Raw genomic sequence first — 21,227 nt, forward strand, 5'->3', positions numbered from 1 at the left:
GGAAGACAGACATTCTGACACACACACACACACACACACACACACACACACACACACACACCCCAGCAGACATATGGACACACGTAGCCACCATCCCTATAATTTCCAGGGCCAGGGCACCAGCTGATCATAGGAGGCCCATGATACATTTTTTCCCTAAAGTTATACGTTTTTTTTTTGAGATGGAGTCTTGCTCTGTCACCCAGGCTGGAGTGCAGTGGCACGATCTTGGCTCACTGCAGCCTCCGCCTCCCGGGTTCAAGTGATTCTCCTGTCTCAGCCTCCTGAGTAGCTGGGATTACATGCGCGCACCACCAAGCCCGGCTAATTTTTGGATTTTTAGTAGAGACGGGGTTTCACCGTGTTGGCCAGGATGGTCTCGATTTCCTGACCTCCTGATCTGCCCGCCTCAGCCTCCCAAAATGCTGGGATTACAGGCTTGAGCCACCGCGCCCAGCCTAGATTTTTTAAAAAGACATTCTAGCAAGTGACACTGATTTGCGGGCTTAGAAGTCCTTTGCGGGAACTCGCAGTGCGCATGCGCGGGGCTGGTGGGTGCGCGCACACCTCCTGGTTGCCTGGACGCGACCCAAGGCAGAGGTGTCATGGCTGTACCCCTGTGGCCTGCTGCCCACCTCCTCTTCGACGTGGACGGCCTGCTTCTGGATACTGAACGACTCCGTTCAGTGGTGTTTCAAGACATATGTGATTGCTATGAAAAGGAATACACCTGGGATGTGAAGTCCCTGGTTATGGGTAAGAAGGCGTTGGAGGTGGCACAGGTGGTCGTGGACGTCCTGCGGCTCCTGGTGTCCAAGGAGGAGCTGCTGGAAGAAAGGCAAGCCAGGCCGAGGGACGTGTTCCCCACCGTGGCGCTCATGCCAGGGGCTGAGAAACTCATCCTCCACCTGCGGAAACACAATATCCCCTTCGCCTTGGCCACCAACTCAGAGTCCGCATCCTTCGAGGTGAAGACAAGCAGGCACAAGGAACTCTTCAGCCTGTTCCATCACATCGTGCTGGGAGACGACTCGAAGTGAAGAGCTGCAAGCCCGACCCTGCCATATTCCTGGCTTGTGCCGGAGGTTCTCTCCACCTCCTCCTGTGGAGGAGTGCCTTGTCTTTGAAGATGCACACAAACCTCCACTCTTGGCCCTGCCTCTGCACAGACCCTCCCGCCAGGTCACCTCATCCACAGGCCATTCATACACTGATACGTGCACTGGTTCAGGGCCACATGGTTACCTGCCCACACGCCAACACAGAAACACTTGTGCACAGCTCTCTGACTCAAAAACCCACCCGTGACTAACATCTGTTGAGCACTTACTGTGTGCCAGGCACTGTGCTAAGCACCTTTTATGATTTCACTCATGTGATCCTCACAACTCCGCTGAGGTTGGTCTGAGGTTGGTACTGTCATCGTTCTCATTTTACAGGTGAGGAAACGAAGGCTCAGATTGGTGATGTGACTTGCCCAGGACACGCAGCAAAGAGGAGACAGAGGCAGGATTTGAACCCAGGCAAGCTGGCTTCACAGCCTGAATTCCAATCCCAGCTCTGCCTCCTGACTTGCCAGGTGGCCTAAGCCAGTCATTCCACCTCTCTGAGCCTCAATCTCATCAGTGCAATGGGGACAGTTCCCACCCCTGTCAACTGCTGTGAGGATTAAAGAAGGTGACACAGGGAAGGCTCCTGGGGTAACAGGTTCCAAGTGAATAGAGCCATCTTTAAGCTGCCAAGATTTTGCACATAGCTAAGGTAGGAGGAGCTTTGCCACTTGCTAAAATGTAAGACCTTGGACAAGGGAGTTGGCCTCTCTGTGCCTCAATTTCCTCATCTGTAAGGTGGGGATGACACTTGCCCTCCACCCATAGAGTTATTGTGTAGATTAAATGAGATGGTGTAAGTAAAGCCCTGGGCATGGCATTGAACAGGTACTCAGTATGTGCTCAAGAACTCCCCCAAGCTGTGACCAGCTGCCCTCCAGATCCCAAGCTGGTCTTAGACCCCAAAGCCCACCAAAGGGAAAGAATAGCCACACACAGATTTGTCACTTAAAAAAATAAAGAGATCGAAGCATCAGATATTTGTAAGAGCCTTTCTTCTGTTTATTGGCAAGGCTCCAGCCCGGACCTGATCCATTCACTCCTTGTCAAAGGAAGCAGCCACAACTGGTAGGGCGCCAGGCCCACCTGGCTCCAATCAGGGGGGCTCCTCCATGGGGTGCAGGCGGTTGGTGGTAAGCAGGCAGCTGGCAGGGAAGTCCTGCCGTGGTCAGCCAAGCTTCAAGTCCAGCATCAGGGCATTCTGACAAAAGGCAAAGGGGTAGGTGAGCAATGACCAGGGACCACCTAGGCCCAGGGATGGAATGGAACTGGGCCTCTTGCCAGGACATGGAAACCAGTGTGGCGTTTAAGCAAAGGTTGAAGTAGACTTCCCTTGTGACCCTGGGGAGGTCTCTTCACCTCTCTTACTCTCAATTTTCTCAACTGTTAAGTGAGGACAAGCACCCCCACCTCCCAGAGCAGAGAGATCAAATAAGAAAAATGTACATTTACCACTCTAAGCTCAAAGGCTGGCATGCAATGCAAAGCTAATATTTATTGAGTACTTACTATGTGCCTTTAGGTAAATTATCTCAATGAAGCATAATAACAGCTCTATGAGGACAATATCTGTATTATCATCTCCATTTTAAGCACCGGAAAATGGAGACACAGAGAGAGGTGAAGTAATTGGCCCAAGATGGCAGAACAAGAAAGTTGCAGAGTCCAAGTATCCTTCTATGGAATCCCTGGTCAAGGAGGGTTCTAGGTTTTAAAGGGCAGGATTATACTGATGGCCACCTGCCCTCCCAGGCTCTACCCCTTCCAGTTTGAGAGAGGTAGCCTCTTGCTCATCACTCATTGGCTGACAGTGTTGATTGACATGACCTTCCCCAGCCCCTCCTCTCACCTCCACTACATCCAGCTCAGCCAGGTTGTAATTCATGGCCAGAAAGTCCGGGAGCGGGAGCCCCACTTGGAGCACATCTGAGAAATAGAGTAAGAGTCATATCAGTCTGACTGCTGTGCAGTTGATTAAAGAGTGGCAGCCTGGGGTAGGGATAGTGGGAAATAGTGCAGTGATTGATTCATGATGCCTGCCAGCTGTACAGGCAAAGAGCTAATAAGCCTGATTTGCCATGTATTTACATCCCAGGTCAAGATGTAGGGTTATGATACGGGGCCGCGTCAGAGCCCAAATTGTGGGAGAGACATTTGTCTTCAGACAGGTGACATTAAGACTATATTCACTTCAAAGATTCAGCAATTATCTTCTACCCCCTTTTAGCTTCCCCCATCTGGAGCCAGCGATAGGGCTTTGAGACCACCCAGGTGGCATCCCTTCTTGCTTAAAGTGCTTCTTGGCACTATGGTCCAAAGCCTTTTGGAGCCCTCACCATTGACAACTGGGATGTAGGCTTCTTCGAGATAGTCGGTGATGAAGCCAGTTAATTCCTTCTCCTGGAGAGAGGAAGAAAGAGAAAATATCCACATTCCATTCAGTCCAGTAGCATTCAACAGATCTTTTCGGTCCTCTCTGGCTAGGCCTGGGGACCACGGAAGTGAATATTAGACACCAAATGGTTTGTCCAGCTGGCATCAAAACTGGGCCTGGCCTTGGCTCTGTTTGGGTAGACCCATGCCCATCACCTCTGCTTAGTACCTATGACATGTGGGGCTTTGGCCCATGGTGCAGGAACAGGAAAACTCAGGATACAAGAGGTGGCTTTGTGGACCCCACTCCTGATCCTATAGAAACTCAGTAGCTTTGATGAGTCACTCACTTACCACCTCTCTATAGCTGAGTTTCCCCATCTTTGAAAGTGAACTGTAATCACACCTGCTCCCAGGTGAGGGTTTCCATGAGGATTAAAAGAGGTTGGATAAAGCATACGATTGCAAAGTAAGTGATGGCGGTGTTGGCACCTACTGGTGTCAGGTTCTGTGTTGGGCCCTGAGGCTACAGAGACTAATAAAAATAACAGCTTGGCCAACCAAGGCCAACCCAGGCTGCCACTGTTCATGACAATGTTTTTAAAACCAATCCAGGGAGATGTCCAGATTCTATCCAGAAAAGGAAACAGGGATTCAGAGAGGCTAAGGGACTTTTCTGAGCTCACATGGCAAGTCAGGTGCGCCAGGCCTCACAGTGGCCTTGCTCTGTTCATCTGCCTCCATTTCAGGGCCTCGGCCCTGCAGTTCCAAGGGAGAATAGGCCCAGTCTTGTCCTCACGCTGGACCAGGCAAGAGCACTTGGGACACTTACATTGAAGTTGCCAATCGATGAGGACTTCCGGGACAAGCTCAGTAATCTGTGGGGGAGTGGGGAAGCAAGCCAGGTGGGGAAGGGAAAGAACCGTCAGAGCCAGTGGCCCTGGCCCTGGAGAAGGGGGTCCCAAGCACCCCAATGCCTCCCTGATGCAGGAGTTCCCTCTACAGTCTTCAGACCAGGTGCTCCTGAGTCTGCTTGCCTGCTGCCTGTGATGGGACACTCACCACCTTTCATTACAGCACATGATTTCTCAAAGCTCAAACCGGTAGACTGGTTGTGACTCTTCCCTCTGGGACCCCCATTTGTGTCTATTGCTCCTGCCCAAGACCAGCTATGCAGAGGTTTACAGCCCAACTGGGCAGTCTCAGGTCCCTGCAGGACACAGAGCAGGAGCCCTTCCCGCGACCCCCTCCCCTGCACAATCTCCAGGAGGCACTAACATATGTTGGCACCAGAACAGGCCATGTGATGACCATCTGGTGGCTCTGTCCTTCTGTTCTGTATTCCAGTAACACATCCTCCATTTTCCACTCTGATTCCAAGTCATTCAGATGGACTGAACCCAAAGTCCCTTGGGTGAGTCTATGACCCAGGCCTGGCCAATCAGAGCATATTCCATCTCTCAGTCAAGTGACTGGCTTAGAGTTGGTCATGTGACCCAAACTACATCCAAGCCTTGGTAATTTTGTCAGAACCACTGGACAAGAGGCTTCGCTTGCCAGGGTCACTCTGCCACCCTGAGGGGAGAAGTGCCTGAGAATTTCCAACAAAGTGGGTAGCAAAGTCAGAGGAAGAGGGAGATAGATTCTCAAGGAGTTTGTTTGTGTGCCTGGATCCAACCACACCTGAAGGCAGACCTACCCCTAAAGTTAGGCCAGGTGTGGTGGCTCACGCCTATCATCCCAGCACTTTGGGAGGCCAAGGCAGGCGGATCATGAGGTCAAGAGATCGAGACCATCCTGGCTAACATGGTGAAACCCTGTCTCTACTAAAAATACAAAAAATTAGCCAGGCGTGGTGGTAGACGCTTGTAGTCCCAGCAACTCTGGAGGCTGAGGCAGGAGAATGGCGTGAACCGGGAGGTGGAGCTTGCAGTGAGCTGAGATTGCACCACTGCACTCCAGCCTGGACGACACAGCGAGACTCCGTCTCAAAAGAAAAAAAGAAAAAAGAAAGAACTACCCCTAAAGTTTTCAATTATGTGAGCAAGGGATTCCCTTTGGGGTTTAAGCCAGTTAAAGTTGGAATTCTCTCTCTTGCAACTGAAGGAATCCCGACAGAATGAATCCTGAGGTGCTTCATTATTAAGGCAAGTACAAGAATTAATAGGGACTGAATGTTAAGCTAAGATGTTTGTAGTACCCTCCTCCCAAAGCATAAGAATAAAATAGGATAATGAATATAATGTATGCAGCCAGTGCCTCACATGTAGAGAGAGCTCCGTAAATAAATGTTAGCTGCTATTAGTATAAGGAAAGGCTTTGTGGAGGAGGTGGCATTTGAGCTGGACCCTGACTCTCAGGTGACATTGGAATGGCATGGGTAAAGGCTTATTAATGGAAAAGGGGGCGTGATGACCAGATTCACTGTAAAAGAGCCTAGGGGAAGAGTGAGGGTAGAGGTGAAAGAACTTGAGAAGGGCCTTGAGTACCAGGCTAAGATTTGGGAAAAGATTATGCAGACAATGGGGAGCCATTGAGGGTTCTAGAGCAGGAAGAGTAACTAGAGCAGCCTCGTAGTTGGGGGTGTGCTGGGTGGATCAGCCCGGTAGTGTGGGGTGTGCTGGAGCAGAAGGCCAAATGTGAAGGTAACAGGGATGCCAGCATGGGGCAGCAGGGTCCTACCTGTCCAAAGAGGTGGCCATCTGCAGCCGGTTCTCACGCACTGAGTACTGGACTTTCAGATTGAAGCGCTGACATGGTGGGGAGGAAGCAGGGAAAAGGCAGTGTGTTCCCCACCATCAGGGCTGGCAAAGCCAGAGATGATCACCCTCCCAGCACCACCACAACTGCCAAGACAAAGCAGGGGATCTCTCTGTCCGTCCTCAGGAACTGAACCCAGCCATCTCCCCATAGCCCCAGCCCAAGCTTCTCATCCCTCCTTGTCCTGAGCCAGGGCAGCACCCCCCAAAATACCTGGCACCGTCAGTAGGTCCCTGCACACATCATACTATTGATCCGGGTCTTTGCACATGCTGGAAACTCTGCCTGGGGTGTCCTCTGTCCCCAGTTTCCCTGGTAAGACTCTTTGTCCCCAACCCTTCTCTGGCAAGCTCCTACTCAACCTTCAAAACATAGCTCAGCTATCACCTCCTCTTGGAAGCCCTTTGTGATTTCCCCAAATTGGATTTGGGATCTCCCTAGGCACCCATAGTCCCTTCAGCGCACCCTTCACTGCCTTTGTAGTTGCTGAAGAATGTTGCAGGGAGGAAAGAGAAGGAAGGACTAAGCCACTGACCCTCCATTTGCTGGGCTTTCCAGCCATTCAAAGGTTCAATGGCAGAGTCAAGGATCAGACATAATCAAAATTAACTGAGAACTCTGTGATCCATGACTTGGCTATCAACTAAAAATCCCATCTCCAGCCTTGAATATCCAAGCGGTTGGGAATAAACGGGGAAGGGAACGATTTCCCTCACCACTTCTAGGAGAAAGACGGACATTGGAGCCTTGCCCCTCTGCCAAGCTGAAAACATCTCCAGGTGCCGTGGAAGTGTAGCAGGCTCTTGCCTGTCTTCATTGTGACCTTGGGAGGCTTCTTTATCTTGATCTGGGTTGTCAAGGGCGTTGACTTGGGATAAGCTACAGACACCTACAGAAGCCAGAACACTTCACTCAGGGCCAGTCCTTAGACTGGTGGCTTCAGTTGAAATAAGGGCTCCCTCAAGACATGGGTAATTTCTACCTTGGACACAGGAAGTACAACATGCAAAGGCCAGGATGTGTCTATCAGGAAATAAAAGAAACAAAATACACAATCTGGCTATTCTCTAATGGACATAGAAAGTACAATGCACAAAAGTAGAGCTGTTTTCTACGTTGGACTCAAAAAGTACTTTATGAAGAAGAAAAGATGTTTCAACGTTGGACAAGGAACATGTGGCGTGAGAAGCTGTCTCCCAAGTCCCACTGGAGGACAGACTGGAGGACAATAGGGCAGGACAGGGTGCAGTGGTGATGGGGAGGTGGGGCACTCACTTCAGGAATGAAGCCAGCCAGTGTCTCGGTGGTTTGTGGGGGCAGCTCACCAATCTACAAAATAAAAGTCAAGGTTAGGGTTGCTGGAGTCCTCCCTGGCCCATCCTAACAAACATCTCCACTGACGTAATAAAGTGTACCCTTTGAGGCTCCCTTCATCACAATACTTACCACTCTGGGTTTAACTAAATATTGTGCTTTCTGGGTAGCCCAGGTGATGACTTACACATTTCAGTGCTCATAACTCTTAGCACAAGGTCAAATGCTGAGAAAATGTTGTTGAATGAAAATGCAGGAAGATAGATGGGAGAGTGGTAGATGTGATGGGTAAAGGGGATGGGTAGATCTATTTGGAGATGAATAGACAGATGAATGGGGAAATGGATAAACAGATACGTGGGTAAATGGGTGGGAGGATGATGAATGGATGGATGGGTAGGTGGAAATCTAGGGAAGAATACATGGAAGGATGATGTGTGGATGGAAAGATGGGTGGTGGATGAATGAAAGGAGTGGTGGATAGGAGGATAGGTGGATGGGAAGATGGTGGAGTAGAATGATAAATGGATGAGAAAATAGATGAATGGACTGATGGGTGGGAGGATGGATGAGAAGGTACATGGATGAATGGTAAACAGATGGTTGGGAAGATGAATGGATAGATCAGTGGGGAAAGAATGGACAGGTGGGTGGATGGTTGGATAGATGGATGGCTGAATGAGTGGATGAGTAGGAGGATGGATAAGGTAAAGTTGGGTGGATGTAGTGGTGTCTGGGTGGTAAAAGGCAGGTACATACATTCATTCATTCAACAGTATCAGACTTTGATACTGGTGGATGGATGGCCAAGATATTAGAGATGCAGGTTGATAAACGGTTGGTTGTATGGACAGATGGATGTACAGATGAGTAGATGGTAGTTATATGGACAGAGGGATGGTGGGTAGTGAGATGAACTGCTGAGAGAAACTCAAATCAGTCCTGCATCTTCCAGTCCTAGTGTTGCCCACAAGGCCAGGATAATTTTCATAATAGAAAAACTAGGCAGGGACTGCATTGTAATGGACAGAGGCAGATGGGATGGGGAACTGAACAGCTCACCATCGTATCCTGGACATTCACATGAAAGGACTTCTGCAGAAGGGCAAGCTCTGTGGAAAGGAGGGTGTCTGGGAGCAGCAGCTGCGACGAACCTTCAGCATGACCCTTGGGGAACACGAGGGCCTCCCCGGCATCAGCAAGCTTGATGGGTTTGCCGTTTTGCTGCTGCACCACAGGCTGTGGGGCAGCGGGAGAGAGACACTCAGCCTTGGCCAAGAGGGACGGTGGCCAGGAGTGTCTCAGTCCTCTGAGCAAGTGGGGCTCCAGCCAAACCCAAAGTCAGCAAATCAATAAATGTTTTTAATAGAACCACAACGGGCTACAGTGGGGCCAACCCTCCCAGTGTACAGTGGGTAGACTGAGGCCTGGGAGGATAAGGGAGTCGGTCACTAAACCACTGGCACTTTCTCCTAGCACTGCTTTGGTAGCCTCAGTTGCTCTGAGTGGTTGGGGCCTTCATTTATTCAGAACATGATTTCTGCCTTGTTCTCAAAAGAAAGAGGCAGGCGGAAATGGACACGGAGCATGTAAGAACCCTGCTGGAGGAAGACTTCGCAGGGAGGTGATGTCTTAGCATTTTACTTCGCATTCCTGGAAGATGCATCTCACCCCTTCACCTGGAGCTCTGGAGATCTGGGTGAGGGCCCAATTCTGACACCAACTCGCTGCAGAACCCTAGCCCAGTCCTACCCTCCCGCTAGGCCTCAGTGTTCCCATCTGTACAATGGCAGGGTACAACTGGGTGAGCCACTCACTAGGAGAAGCAAACAGCCTAGCGGGCAACATGAGTGTGAAGTCAGCAGCCTCAGAAGCCAGCTGGGGCACTGAAGGTTCACATTTATTGCAGAAAGAGGGAGAGGCCCAGGGCCCACAAACACACTCATGGCATTGACCTCCAGGGCTTGAGGGGCCTCCCTCCCTCCACAGCCCTAGTCCAGCCACCTGTCCTGGCAGAAGCAGCACCCACTACCCAGACCAGTGAGCCTGAGACCCCAGCCCCCAGGTGGCCCCTGTCGCTTACACTGAAGTCCAGTTGGATGTAGCTGGCTGTGGTGGCCGGTGTGGATGTCAGGACATATTTGATGGTGCCCATCTGGCCCACGGGCATGGGGTCTGTGTGAAAAGGAGGTTCCACTAAAAGAGGCACCAACCCCAGGAACAGCCCAGAGAAGCTGGCACCAGCCAGCGGCTACCTACGCCTGTCCCTCCATGTGACTCAAGGCAAATTGCTTAGCACCTCTGGGCCTCTGTAACTTCATCTGTAGAATGGAGGCCATGGTGCCTGGCCTGGAAAATCACATCACTCAGCCAGCACAGAGCTTGAGAGTTCACCAAGGGCCGTCACTGCTTGGACCTTGCAACAGACTGGCATGGTCAGGATTATCAGCTCTATTTCACAGCTGAGCAAACTGAGGCTGAGAAGAGTGAAGTGACTTTTCCCAGTCCACAGTGCTGGGGACATGAATGAGTTTTCTTCAGTCCCAGTCACGGAGGTTTCCTCTCTCCCACATTGGGACCCCAAAATGATGGAGGCAGTATATCCCCTCAGCAAAGGTGATTCAGGCATTACCACCAGCGGGATTACTATATAGGCATGAGGCTTGTGGATGAGCAGAGAAGGGCTGCTGTCTCTGGAGTCTTGTGGGGCTTGGGATGCAATATTGGATAGGGAGATGAGAGAAAAGGAACCCAGATTCCCTGAGGACTTCAGGCTTCCCATTGGGACAGTTGGGGGGTTGAACATCATAACCTCAAGCCTCCTCTAGTCCCAAGGCTGGGCTGGAAGCAGGCACTCGGATGGGGAATGGGACATAAAAGCCATCTATCCTGATGTCCCCAGGTAGGGGCAAGGTGTGAGCAGGGCTACACTCACCACTGAGGTTGGTCCACTTCCTGTTCACATACACCAGGACCGCATCGATGGCAGGACACATCTGGAAGCAGAGAAGACACTGGGCTGAGAGGGTCCCTGCATGGAGAGCCTCCACACAGCTGAATGGTACTCCATGGGGCATCCCAAGAGCCCTGGTGGGATAGGAACTGGTGAGAAAACTGAGGTCCCAAGTCCCACAGAAAGTCAATGGCAGACCCCGGACTAGAGTGCAGATCTGTTGACCAAATCAAAGTCTGCAAAAATTAGCAGGGACTCTTTCCCTGGGACTGGACATCAAAGCAGGGTTGGCAAGCTGTGCATGCAGGCTGTCATTTTCTCCTCCCCTGTTCATGGCAGACATCACTAGATGATTGTGGCACTTTCTTCCACTGAGCCAGCCACAGTCTCAGAACACTTCCCAGCCACTATCAGCCAATCAAGGTCAGCACCAAACATGAAATGCATTTGCCAGCCCTTGCCTAGGCAGTCCCAGCAACGAGGGGTGGTGGCTTTCTCTGGGCCACTCACCAGCCCAGGGAGGACCTTGTGCAGTGTGCTGTCCAGGAACTTGTTGACCACCTTGGGCAGCATGCTAGATGGACACAGGCAACAAGGATAGGTGAGCAGGTGCATCAGGGCAGGAGTTTAGGCACAGGATATGAAGGGGCATGGTTAAGGAGGCTCCATGGCTCAGGAAGTGATATACTGGGGGGTATAGCAATATGGACCAGCCTTCCTCCCCAGCCACAGAGCCCCTCACTTGCTAGGCAGGTTGGTCTTCACGCTGACCAGGATGACCTCACAGCCCTCACTCTTGAACACAGGGAGGCCAGTCTCCTCATCCCGCAGAAGCTGGTTGGTGGCTGTGATGTTCAGGGCCACAATGATCTCCATGTTCCCTCCCATGAAGCTGGAGGACAGAGCAGGCAGGCACCATGGGCATCTCTGCCATGGTGTCCACTCTCCCTGCCTTCTCTTTGCTCACAATCTCAGCAGCTGAGAGGGGGAAAGGGTAGGAGACCACTCCTACAAGACAGAAAAGGGGCTGGGACCTGCCCCAGGTTACACAACCAGCTTTTCTCCCTCCCTGCTTGTTTCGGTGAACCCCTACACATCCTTTAAATTCTGCTTTGCTGTCATTGCCTCCCCAAAACCTTTTCTGACCATCCCCCACCACTGCTCAATGCTTCTTCTGCCCTAGACCAGTCACTCAGTCTGTGATTGTGCTTAGGTTTGGTTCCTGACAAAGGTAGGGACCAAGTCTACATCATCCCAGATTACAACACTCAGATGGTACACAGTAGGCACTCAATAAATGTGCATGTAAGGATGAGACAGGAAGGCTGTTCTCCCCGCTGCCCCTCCCCTGCCACACTCACCTCTTGCCAGTGATGGTCATGCCTGTGGACACACATTGGAAGATGCCCACTCCAGGTACAAAGTTCAGTGTGATGACGGGCAGCTGGACATCCTTCACCTTCAAACTGGGAGGGACGGGCAGCCACACCAGTAAGATCTGAGCAGGCAAGACCCAGGACCTCCACCCACTTCTCCACCACTTTACTGGGAGGTCTTTCCATAACCCCAGCCCCCCATCCCATGTCACGGGGGTAAGCCTGTCTCATGGGGCCATTATGAAATGCAAACAAAAGGCTGGACATGAGTCAATTTGTATATAGAAAGTACTCATTATATGGGAGGTGGGACACATGGCTGACTGTGTGACCTTGGGCTGTGTCATTTCCTTATGTGGGCCTCAATTTCCCCATCAACAAAATGGGAGGTTTGCTTAGATCAGGGTTTCTCAAAAGTGGCACTATCCACGTTTTGGGCAGGATAATTCTTTGTCATGAGGCTGATTTGTTCATTATTGGATGTCTAATAGCATCTCTGACCTCAGCACACTAAATGCCAGTAGCATTCCCCCAGTCCCCACAACTTGTGACAACCAAAAATGTCTCTGGACATTGTCAAATGTCCTATTGGAGGCAAAATCACCCCTGGTTGAGAACCACCAGTTGAGATCCAGGGTAACAAAATATGTAGCACACATACCCCAACTTGCCCATTCTGAGCTCTTGGCAGACATTGCTGGTTGATCACAGTCCTAGTTCCTGCTGAGTGCAGATAGTGCCTCAGAGCCCTCCCAAGTGCATCGTTTCAGGCAGCCCCTACTGATCAATCCCTCATGGCACTGGCAGAGGAACCAATTTCCTCTTGTCATTAGATGATTGTTGACACCTTTCCAGCTCTACCATTTGAGGACGTTTTCATTTAATTTCATGTACATTCAGTGAGCTCATGTTGCATGCAGAGTTGAAATTTGACTTTCCAACCTCATTTCCTCCTCAAAATTACCCTGCTCACTACAGGGCAGAAATTTTCCCCAGTGAATGGCTGAGGAGGTCCAGGCACAGGCAGGAGCAGCGACCTACCCAAGGCCACAGAGCAAGACAGCACAAGGCAGGGAAGAGACCCCACGTCCCTCACCAGCTCCCTCACCTGGCCTCCTGAGATCTTGGGCACAGCATTCCCCACCACCCTCTGCCCTAACCACCACCCTCTGCCCTAACCACCACCCTCCAGCTCCCCTCACCCCCAGCTTACTTGGTGATGCCCTTGATAGGCTTCATCCCTGGCTGTTTCTTGCCTGCCTCAGCTGCCATCTTCTCCAGGATATGACTCTCATCCATGGCGCTCTGGACCTCTGGAGTGGAGACACTTAGTTGGAGAGATTATCCCTGGGCCAGTCTCTCAGGCATCCCAGGCCACTCACAGTCATTGTGCCCCACCCTGGGCTGGACGATGGCAGAGACCCAGAGATGAGTCCCACCGCGCCCCAGCCTAATGGGGGAAGATGGAGTCACCAGGAACGACAGTAACAAGCTGTAGGAGCCACACGAGCATTTAGGCAGGAAGAGAAGAGCTGGGGAAGGCTTCCAGGAGGAAGCGACAGATCAGTTGGTCCTTGAAGGGGGAATAGTAATCTTCGGCAGGAAGCAAAGGGATAAAAGGTGTCAGTCTGGGCAGAGGGCGCAGCAAAGTGCAAAGGTGGTTGGGAAAGAAGATGGCACAGTGGGAGGAAGGGGACAGATTCAGCATGGCTAGAGGGTGAGGACAGACATGACAGAGAAGCTGGAGCAGTTTGCAGGGGGCATGAAGTGAACCTCTTGAACCCTAGGGTATTGATTTTGTCCTGTGGACCAGCCACTCCCAGGCCTAGGTCACACAGCAAGTTGTTGCTGGGATTTGACCCTTGTCTGTCACTCCCACGGCCCACTCGTGGCTAAACACCCCTGCCATCAGGGCCAAGGAGAGACTCCAAGGGAGCAGGATTTCCAGCTCTGCCTCTAACTTGCAGAGGGAGCATGGGAAAACCATCCCATTTTCTCTGGTCCTTGGTTTCTCCCCTCTGTTAAGTGGGAAAATAATAATAACTCTTGCTTATAAGTTTACTTTGAGCTCACAGGATGCCCCAGGATGTGCAACCATGAGCAGCGACTACCTACCATCTACCCCAAGCACCGCCTCCCAGCCGCACGCCCGGGCCCACAATCTCACCGCGGTTCATGATGTCCATGCCCAACCGCAGCAGTGCCCCAGGGTCAGCTCGCGCGTGGGTCAGCAGGCTGCAGAGTGCCAGGCACAGGATCCGCAGCATGGCGCCACCTGTGCCGAGGGGCCTGAATTGGGTGCAGCCCACCAGACCAGACCCTGGCTCCCTAGGGGACCTCCTGTCTGTGAGCAGATTGAGCCCCCTGGATGTTTCTGGGGTCCAAGAGGCTTTGGACTCCAGCCAGTTCAGCAAACATAAGCACTGCCCTCTCCCAAGGGATTGAGGAACCCCCAGATTAAACACAGGGCCTCTGGAGCCACGCCCAGGTAGCTCATTTCCCTCTGTAAGCCTCAGTTTCCCCATGGGCATGATGTGTTCTGACCAGCCTGCAAGATGGGGTTAGAGGAAGGTTCAACTGCAGTTTTTCATGGGTTCAAGGGCAGCTCAATGCTGGAGCCACAGAGAGAATTCCAGACCTTCCCTGAGCCCCACACTATGTTGTGGGAGTGGGGAGTCCTGTGTTCCCACCCTGATCCTACAGCCAGTGCCCCACCCCGACCTCTTCCAGCTCAGCTCACTTCCATGTGGAACTCAGAAAGCTCAACTCTGAGCTCTGAAAGGCCCCTTGAGACATCGCCTCCCCGATAGAGAAACCGAGGCACAGACATTAGGTATCATGGCCAGTGAACAGTGAACTGAGTAAGGACCTCCCACCCCAGACCTTTTCAGGTTCCCAGGAAAGTCCTATCCCAACCTTGGGCCCATAGAAATCTCTCCCTCTTACTTACCAAGACCTGAAACTCTCCCAACCAGGGACCAAGCGTATATTTCAGTTTTGAGCTTTGGCTGAAAAGAATGAAGGCAGGGCCCCTGGGAGCAGGGCCTGTTTCCACCCAGAGAGGGGAGGTTCCGGCCAGACTCTCTTGCTCTCAGCAGGCTAAGTCACTGAGGGCTCCCCTAATGCACAAACTGAGATGGGCCCTTACCATGGGCCTGCCTTCCCAGTCTGAGCCGATGCCTGCATTCATTCACTCATTCACTCATTCATTCATTCACTCACTCATTCACTCATTCATTCATTCACTCATTCACTCATTCATTCACTCATTCACTCATTCATTCATTCACTCATTCACTCATTCATTCATTCGGCTCACATATATTGAGTGTCTTCTATGTGCCAAGCAGACCGGGCTTGTCTTTTTTGTCTCTGTGGCAGAGACAGCCCTGCTCCTCCTAAATCCTAAAGTCCGGCGGGGAATGAGAAGCAATAGCGTGGGAGGTGGGATAAAGGGGTCAGGAACAGACTCTCTACGGAGGAGACATTTAGGCTGAGACCTGAGGGATGAAAAGGAACTTAAGTATCAAGAAGCGTTCAAGCCAATAGTCAATATTCACTACATGGAAGATATATCTGGGTTTAAAATGATCCACAGTAGCGCTTCTCGACCCCCGTGAATGCACAGGTGTGTGCCATGACATATGCTGATGTCCCTGAACACCCCATGTCAAATCTTTTTGAAAACCGTCCCCAAAGGGGCTGTGAAATTCTGAGCCAGGCAACAGAGCTGGGAGGGGCTTGGTGAAGGTCTCCTCCAGCCCCAGTCTCATCTCACAGATGGGGTGACTGAGCCTCACCAGTCTCCCATCCCCAGGCCAGAACTGATGCCAGGCGGTATGGTCACTCGGTGCAGGGTTTTTTTTTTTTTTTTTTTTTTTGCCCTCTCAGAATAAGTGGCTTCAGGTAATGTGGTCATGCAGGTGTCTCTGGGACAAATGGCTAATGCTAGGGTTTTGTTTCTGAATGTGCATGTCCTAAGCTGTCCCTCCCTTTTAGAATGCCTTCCCTCCATCCATCTATCACCGGCTCAACCCTCAAGTCCTAATTTCAGCCCTTGCCTTATCTACCACGAAGCTTCCCTCAACCCCTTACTGCCCCTGTCCTCAAAAATCACAAATTAAACCTGACCGTGCAAATAATCCACCCTACCTGTGATGAGTGTTTCCTGCTACCCCCAACCACCCTCATCCTTTGCTCATGGTTTCTCCCACCAGAAGACCCTTCCTCCCTTTCTCTGCCTGGCACATACTCCTAGATGCCCTCCCACTCCTGGGTGCCCAGCTCGGCTCTGAGCTCCTACAAAGCAGAGCCTGGGGTTCCCCTCCCTAGTCTCCCTTCAACCTCAGATGGAGCCCAAGGGAGACCCATTTGATCTGCTGTCTCCTTGATCTTTCCGAACTCCTACAGCATCGGAAAATTGCAATGCCCAGTGGTCACCTGTGAGGTGGGGAGCACTGGTTGGAGGTGAGGACATAGATCCAAGCCCTGACCCTGCCATCCATTTGCTGTGTGACCTCAGGCAAGTCTCTTCCCCTCTCTGGGCCTCAGTTTTCTCATCTGTAAAATGATGAAGCTGGATAAGACACTCTCTGGGGAGAGTTCCACAGGTAGGGGACTGTCCTTACCTTGCTGAGCTCAGGGAAGTTCTGCAGATGACTGACCCCTTCCTCCTGACCCTGAGCTGAGGAAGCCCTTATATTCGGGAGCCTGATTGGTGGCTTGGAATAATTAAGGGCTTAATAAGGCCCAGATAATTATCTAGAGGCTTGAAGAACAGGAGCCCCACTGCTCACGTGACGTTTCAGTCTGTTCCAATGTAAATAGCATGGAAGACAAGAGTGGCTGGGAATCCCGGTGGCCGCATGAGAGCGGGTACCAGGGGCAGGATGTGGCTGCGCAAGTGGCCATCAGTGCTCACACTGTACCCTCTCCTAGACCCAGCACCTCCCACAAGTCTGGGCACACAGAGGGCATGCATTTGTTTCTTCAAGAAACATTTACTGAGCACCTACTGCGTGCCACGCCTGTGCAGGGCACTGGGTTTATCTCAGTGAGCAGGCAATTGGGCTTCCTGCCCTGAGAGAGTTTCTGGTGGCCAAAGGGGGAGATAGGCACTGTGCAAGTCAACAACCGCAAAGCCTATTGTTCCCGAGGGAGGCAAGGGTGATGAAAGCCACTAAACCAGAGAGATGGGACAGAGATGGAAGAACAAGGTGATCATCAGAACCCGGAGACCCGTGAGCAAGGGTTGTTGGAGCTGATGCCGGGGGGTGAGCAAAGACAGCTCTGCAAGACGGGAGCAAAGGTGTTTCAGACAGGGGCCAGCAAGTGCACAAGGCTTAGGAGATGCTGGCTGAGCCCACTGGGGTTTGTGTCCCCCAAGGTTCATTCACAGCGGGCACAAGGAGCTAATGGCCAAGTGAGGTGTCTTCAAAGGGAACCCCTGAAGATGCTATCATGCAGTACAAGGTCGGGGGGTGCTTTCTCTCAAGGTCCAAACCTGGGAGAAATGAATGCGGGGGTGACTTCAGAGGCACGGGGGAGCCAGCCACAGAGCTGGGACCAGGTGGCCTGGGGGTTTTCAGCCTCTGTTCTGCCCATCATGAGCTTCTTGGGGAGGCTTGGCTCGGAGGCCCCTTGAGGGCTTTTGTGCTTGAGGAACAGTCCCCAGGAGGCTGCTGGGGGCCTGGGGTTTTCTCTTTCCCACCCCACACGGACTCCACAGGTCCAGGAAGATGGAGGAAGCCACTGTGCTCGTGTGCACGTGGGGCCACTGAGGCGAGGGGAGTGAGGGCCTGCCTGAGGTCACAAGCCGCGGCTGAAGCCAGGCCGGGAAGGGTGAGAGCAGGACCCAGGGTGGCCAGACGGTCTCTATCTCTACCCTGATCCAAGCCCTGAGCTGCAGGAGCCAGGTCCACAGATAGCATCGTCTTATCCCTGCTGACCCGCCCCCGACAGACACACAGACAGGACTTACATCCTCTTACTGCCCACAAATCCACCCCGGTGTGTCTTGACTGCAGTTTCCTGGCTCTCCCTGCCTCCCACCAGAGCCATCTGGGTATTAAGGGGCGTATTTGGGGTGGAGAGCAGAAAGGACATGGGGCGGGAAAAACAGGAGAAACCCCTTGAATGGGTTCAGGGACCTGGCCCAGTCCCAGCCACTGCCCTCGCAAGCTGTGTGGCCTTGGGCAGCTCCCTCAACCTCTCTGGGCCACTTTTATTTAATCCTCTTTATGATGGATGAGGGAGTAGAACTCTATGCTGCTGCCAATAACAGTAGGACCCATGTACTGTGCATCCCCCCTGTATCAGGCATCATGCTAAGTGTTTATTTACACTCACCTACTTAATCCTCAGAACTACCCTATGAGGCGGGCGCTTCAGCAATTTTCTCCATTTTATAGTTAGAGAAACTAAGGCTCAGAGAGATCAAGTCATTTGCTCAAGGTCATACAGCGAGCGAATGGCACAGCTGGGGGTTGAATGTGGATCCAAGGGCTCCAGAGCCCAGGCCAACACCTTCCAAGGCATACCCAACCGGGCTCCTCTCTTCTCCCGGGCCCCAGAATCGCCCTGCCTGGTTCCTTATAACACCCTCCCTGCCTCCAGCTCTAAATTCAGTCATGCTTCCAGGAGCAGCTGAGAATCCTTCCTCCAGGGAGCCTTCCCTAGCCTCCTTTCCTCCCTCTAACTCTCAGACATTGGAGACCGGGCCGGTCCTGAAGCTCAGTGTCATCTTTTCCCTTCCCCACTGACCCTCTGGGGACCCAACACAGGGGACTCCAAGTCTAGCAGCCCTCACCTGCCTATGAGAATAGGGCTGTCCACATGGCCTGCCCAGGGCTTAGGGTTGAGGCAAGCCTGGGCCAGAGCTCCACCATCTATGTGTGCAAACAAATCACTCGCCACACATTTATTACGCACTTGTGTGCTGGGCTCTGGGAGGGGTCAGGGAGGTGCGGTGGAGAAGGAAGCCATGGACACCAATAACCATGGTGTGCAATCAAAGCGCATCAGAGTGATTGGGGAGGAGGGGTTTGGAGACTGAAACAAGGCAGGCAGGTCACCCCACACTGTGGCCAGGGGAGACTGCATCTGAGCTGCTGCGTGGGGGTAGCAGGCTCCAGTAAAGACATCCCATGTTGGGCAAAGAGCCTAGCAAGGAAATATGCAGGGTAGACATTCAGGGCAAAGAGTGGGCCATGCAAGTGGACAAGTGAGAGATTTGCAAAGGAACCTGAGCTGGGAAAACACAGACCTTTTCTCCTCTGCCCCATTGTGTCAGTTAGCAATCTATTACTGCCCCTCAGCTCCGAAAGCACCTTTCAGTGTATGTTCCATGATAAGCAATGGGACTCATTTAAGCATTTCTCCTTTACAGTGAGCATGATGTCAACCTTTCTTAGGAGAGGGCAGTGCACGAGGAAGAGGCTTCCTGCAATTTCCAGTGTGGGTTGTGGTTGGCTATGTGAGTGTGTGCAGGTGAAGCCTGTCCCAGCCATGGGTCCAGAACTCAATCCCTCTGCAAACTTGCAGCTTCAGCCTGGGGCCAGCCCTTCCAAACGGAAATCAGAGCTACTCCCCATACCCCCATCCATCTGGCCCAGCCCCTCCGAAGGCCTCCTGCCCATGCCAGTGCCCAGACTCCTCTGTAAGTAGCCCCATGTTACCTCTATCCAGTCACCTGTAGCCCAGAGAGCCACACCCTGAGCTGTTCCATGTGCAAGTCACACCCCAGTGCTCCCCTCTTTCGTCCCCCCATGCTGCTTGCACACTGGTTCCCAAGGTCTTAGTTGCCTGTTGTTTGCCCAGAAACTCTAGGCCAGCTCAGGTCATCTCCAGCCTGGCCACACCAGCCAACATCTGTGCTATCCAGCAGGCTGAGCAATGTCTTCTCCAATGAGGCCTGAAGCCCTTCCGAGTTTGTCTTTCCTTGGGTACTCTCCCTCAGCCCTAGAGGACCATATAGAGTTTCCTTATGTCTTGCGGTGACTCTTTTATCATAGTTAATAACTCTTCATGTTAAACTTCCCCTGTTTGAGCTCCTGTGTGATTTCTGTCCTCTAACTGGACTCAGACTGCTACACCCATTTGTCCCTCTCAGCAGCCAGAGCCCATCAGGCACCTAACTGAATGACCAAAGGGTGTCCCTTAGGATTAGGGCAACTCTCTTTGGACAGACCACCAGCTTCCTTCAGGGCAGGGAGCTTGACTCAGGCATTTTCATCCCCCCTTCTCCTAAAAGAATATGTATTATTGAAATAGGTATATCATGAGTACAAACAAAGCCTGGCTGGTTGGAAAAAATGACTGAATAAAAGGGTGGATGGATGGATGGATGGATGGATAGATGGATGGATGGACGGATAGATGGGTGATGAACAAATGGATGAATGGTTATATGGTCTGATGGGTAGTGAGTAAATGGATGGATGGTTGGATGATGGACAAATGGATGGATGGTTATATAGATTGATGGGTGGGTGGATGGATGGATGAACAAATGTATGGATGGTTATACGGATTGATGGATAGTGAGTAGGTGGATGTATAGATGGATGGATTGATGATAGACAAATGGAGGGATGGTTATATAGATTGATGGGTGGATGGATGGATGAATGGATGGATGAACAAATGGATGGATGGTTATATGGATTGATGAGTGTGTGGGTGGAAGGATAGATAGATAGATAGATAGATAGATAGATAGATAGATAGATAGATCGATCGATCACTGGACTGACATATTGAGCTCCTAATCTTTCCCTAGGTTATTAACTTTATAGACTATGGCTCTATCTTAAGATTTTTGTCTCTTTCATACTCCAGAGCACTCTGAGTGCCTGGATCTCCCTTCCTCACTTCTAGAACTGAGCCTATTTTAACCCTCAATAAAAGTAGGATGAATGACTTAATTAACCAAATAACCAAATGAAATACAAGTCACATTGTCGTGAGCAAACTCATGGGGGTGGATTTTCCAACCTGCCCCTTGCCACTCTCTCAGTACCACCCCCAACCTGTTCTCCACCACCAAGCCTCCTGGCTTGGTCCAGTCCCTTCAGTCTCTCACACTGGAAACTTTAGGAATGAACCTGAAACCTGAACCCTCACAGGAAGAGTGGCTAGGGTCACACTGTACCAAAGGCTTTGCCTACTGGTGGTAAAAATGAGGCACCTTTTACTCCCCAAAGGAAACATAAACAGAACATAAATCCCATATATCTAGGCAGGAAGGAATCCTATCTCTGGCTAAGAGATTAACTTATCAGGGTTAGAAAATCACATGATTTTGACTTGCTGGCATTTACATCCCTTGGCGTTTCTTAGGTC

General features: G+C 51.6%; 1 protein-coding gene and 1 pseudogene across 1 annotated transcript; one reads left to right on the forward strand and one right to left on the reverse strand.

Moving 5' to 3' along the window:
• Window positions 1–605: 605 nt before the first annotated feature.
• LOC126964110 (pseudouridine-5'-phosphatase-like) lies at window positions 606–1,308 on the forward strand (annotated as a pseudogene).
• Window positions 1,309–2,277: 969 nt separating this feature from the next.
• On the reverse strand, window positions 2,278–14,152 carry BPIFB6 (BPI fold containing family B member 6). The gene is given in 16 exon segments (XM_050807159.1): window positions 2,278–2,310; window positions 2,959–3,035; window positions 3,446–3,509; window positions 4,315–4,360; window positions 6,165–6,232; window positions 6,959–7,020; window positions 7,023–7,131; window positions 7,518–7,571; window positions 8,619–8,795; window positions 9,640–9,731; window positions 10,492–10,552; window positions 11,020–11,083; window positions 11,252–11,401; window positions 11,871–11,975; window positions 13,099–13,198; window positions 14,056–14,152. Coding segments are annotated over 16 exon segments (1,359 nt in total).
• Between the last annotated feature and the right edge of the window lie 7,075 nt (window positions 14,153–21,227).

This window comes from Macaca thibetana, chromosome 10, assembly GCF_024542745.1.
Source record: "Macaca thibetana thibetana isolate TM-01 chromosome 10, ASM2454274v1, whole genome shotgun sequence".
NCBI lineage: Eukaryota > Metazoa > Chordata > Mammalia > Primates > Cercopithecidae > Macaca > Macaca thibetana.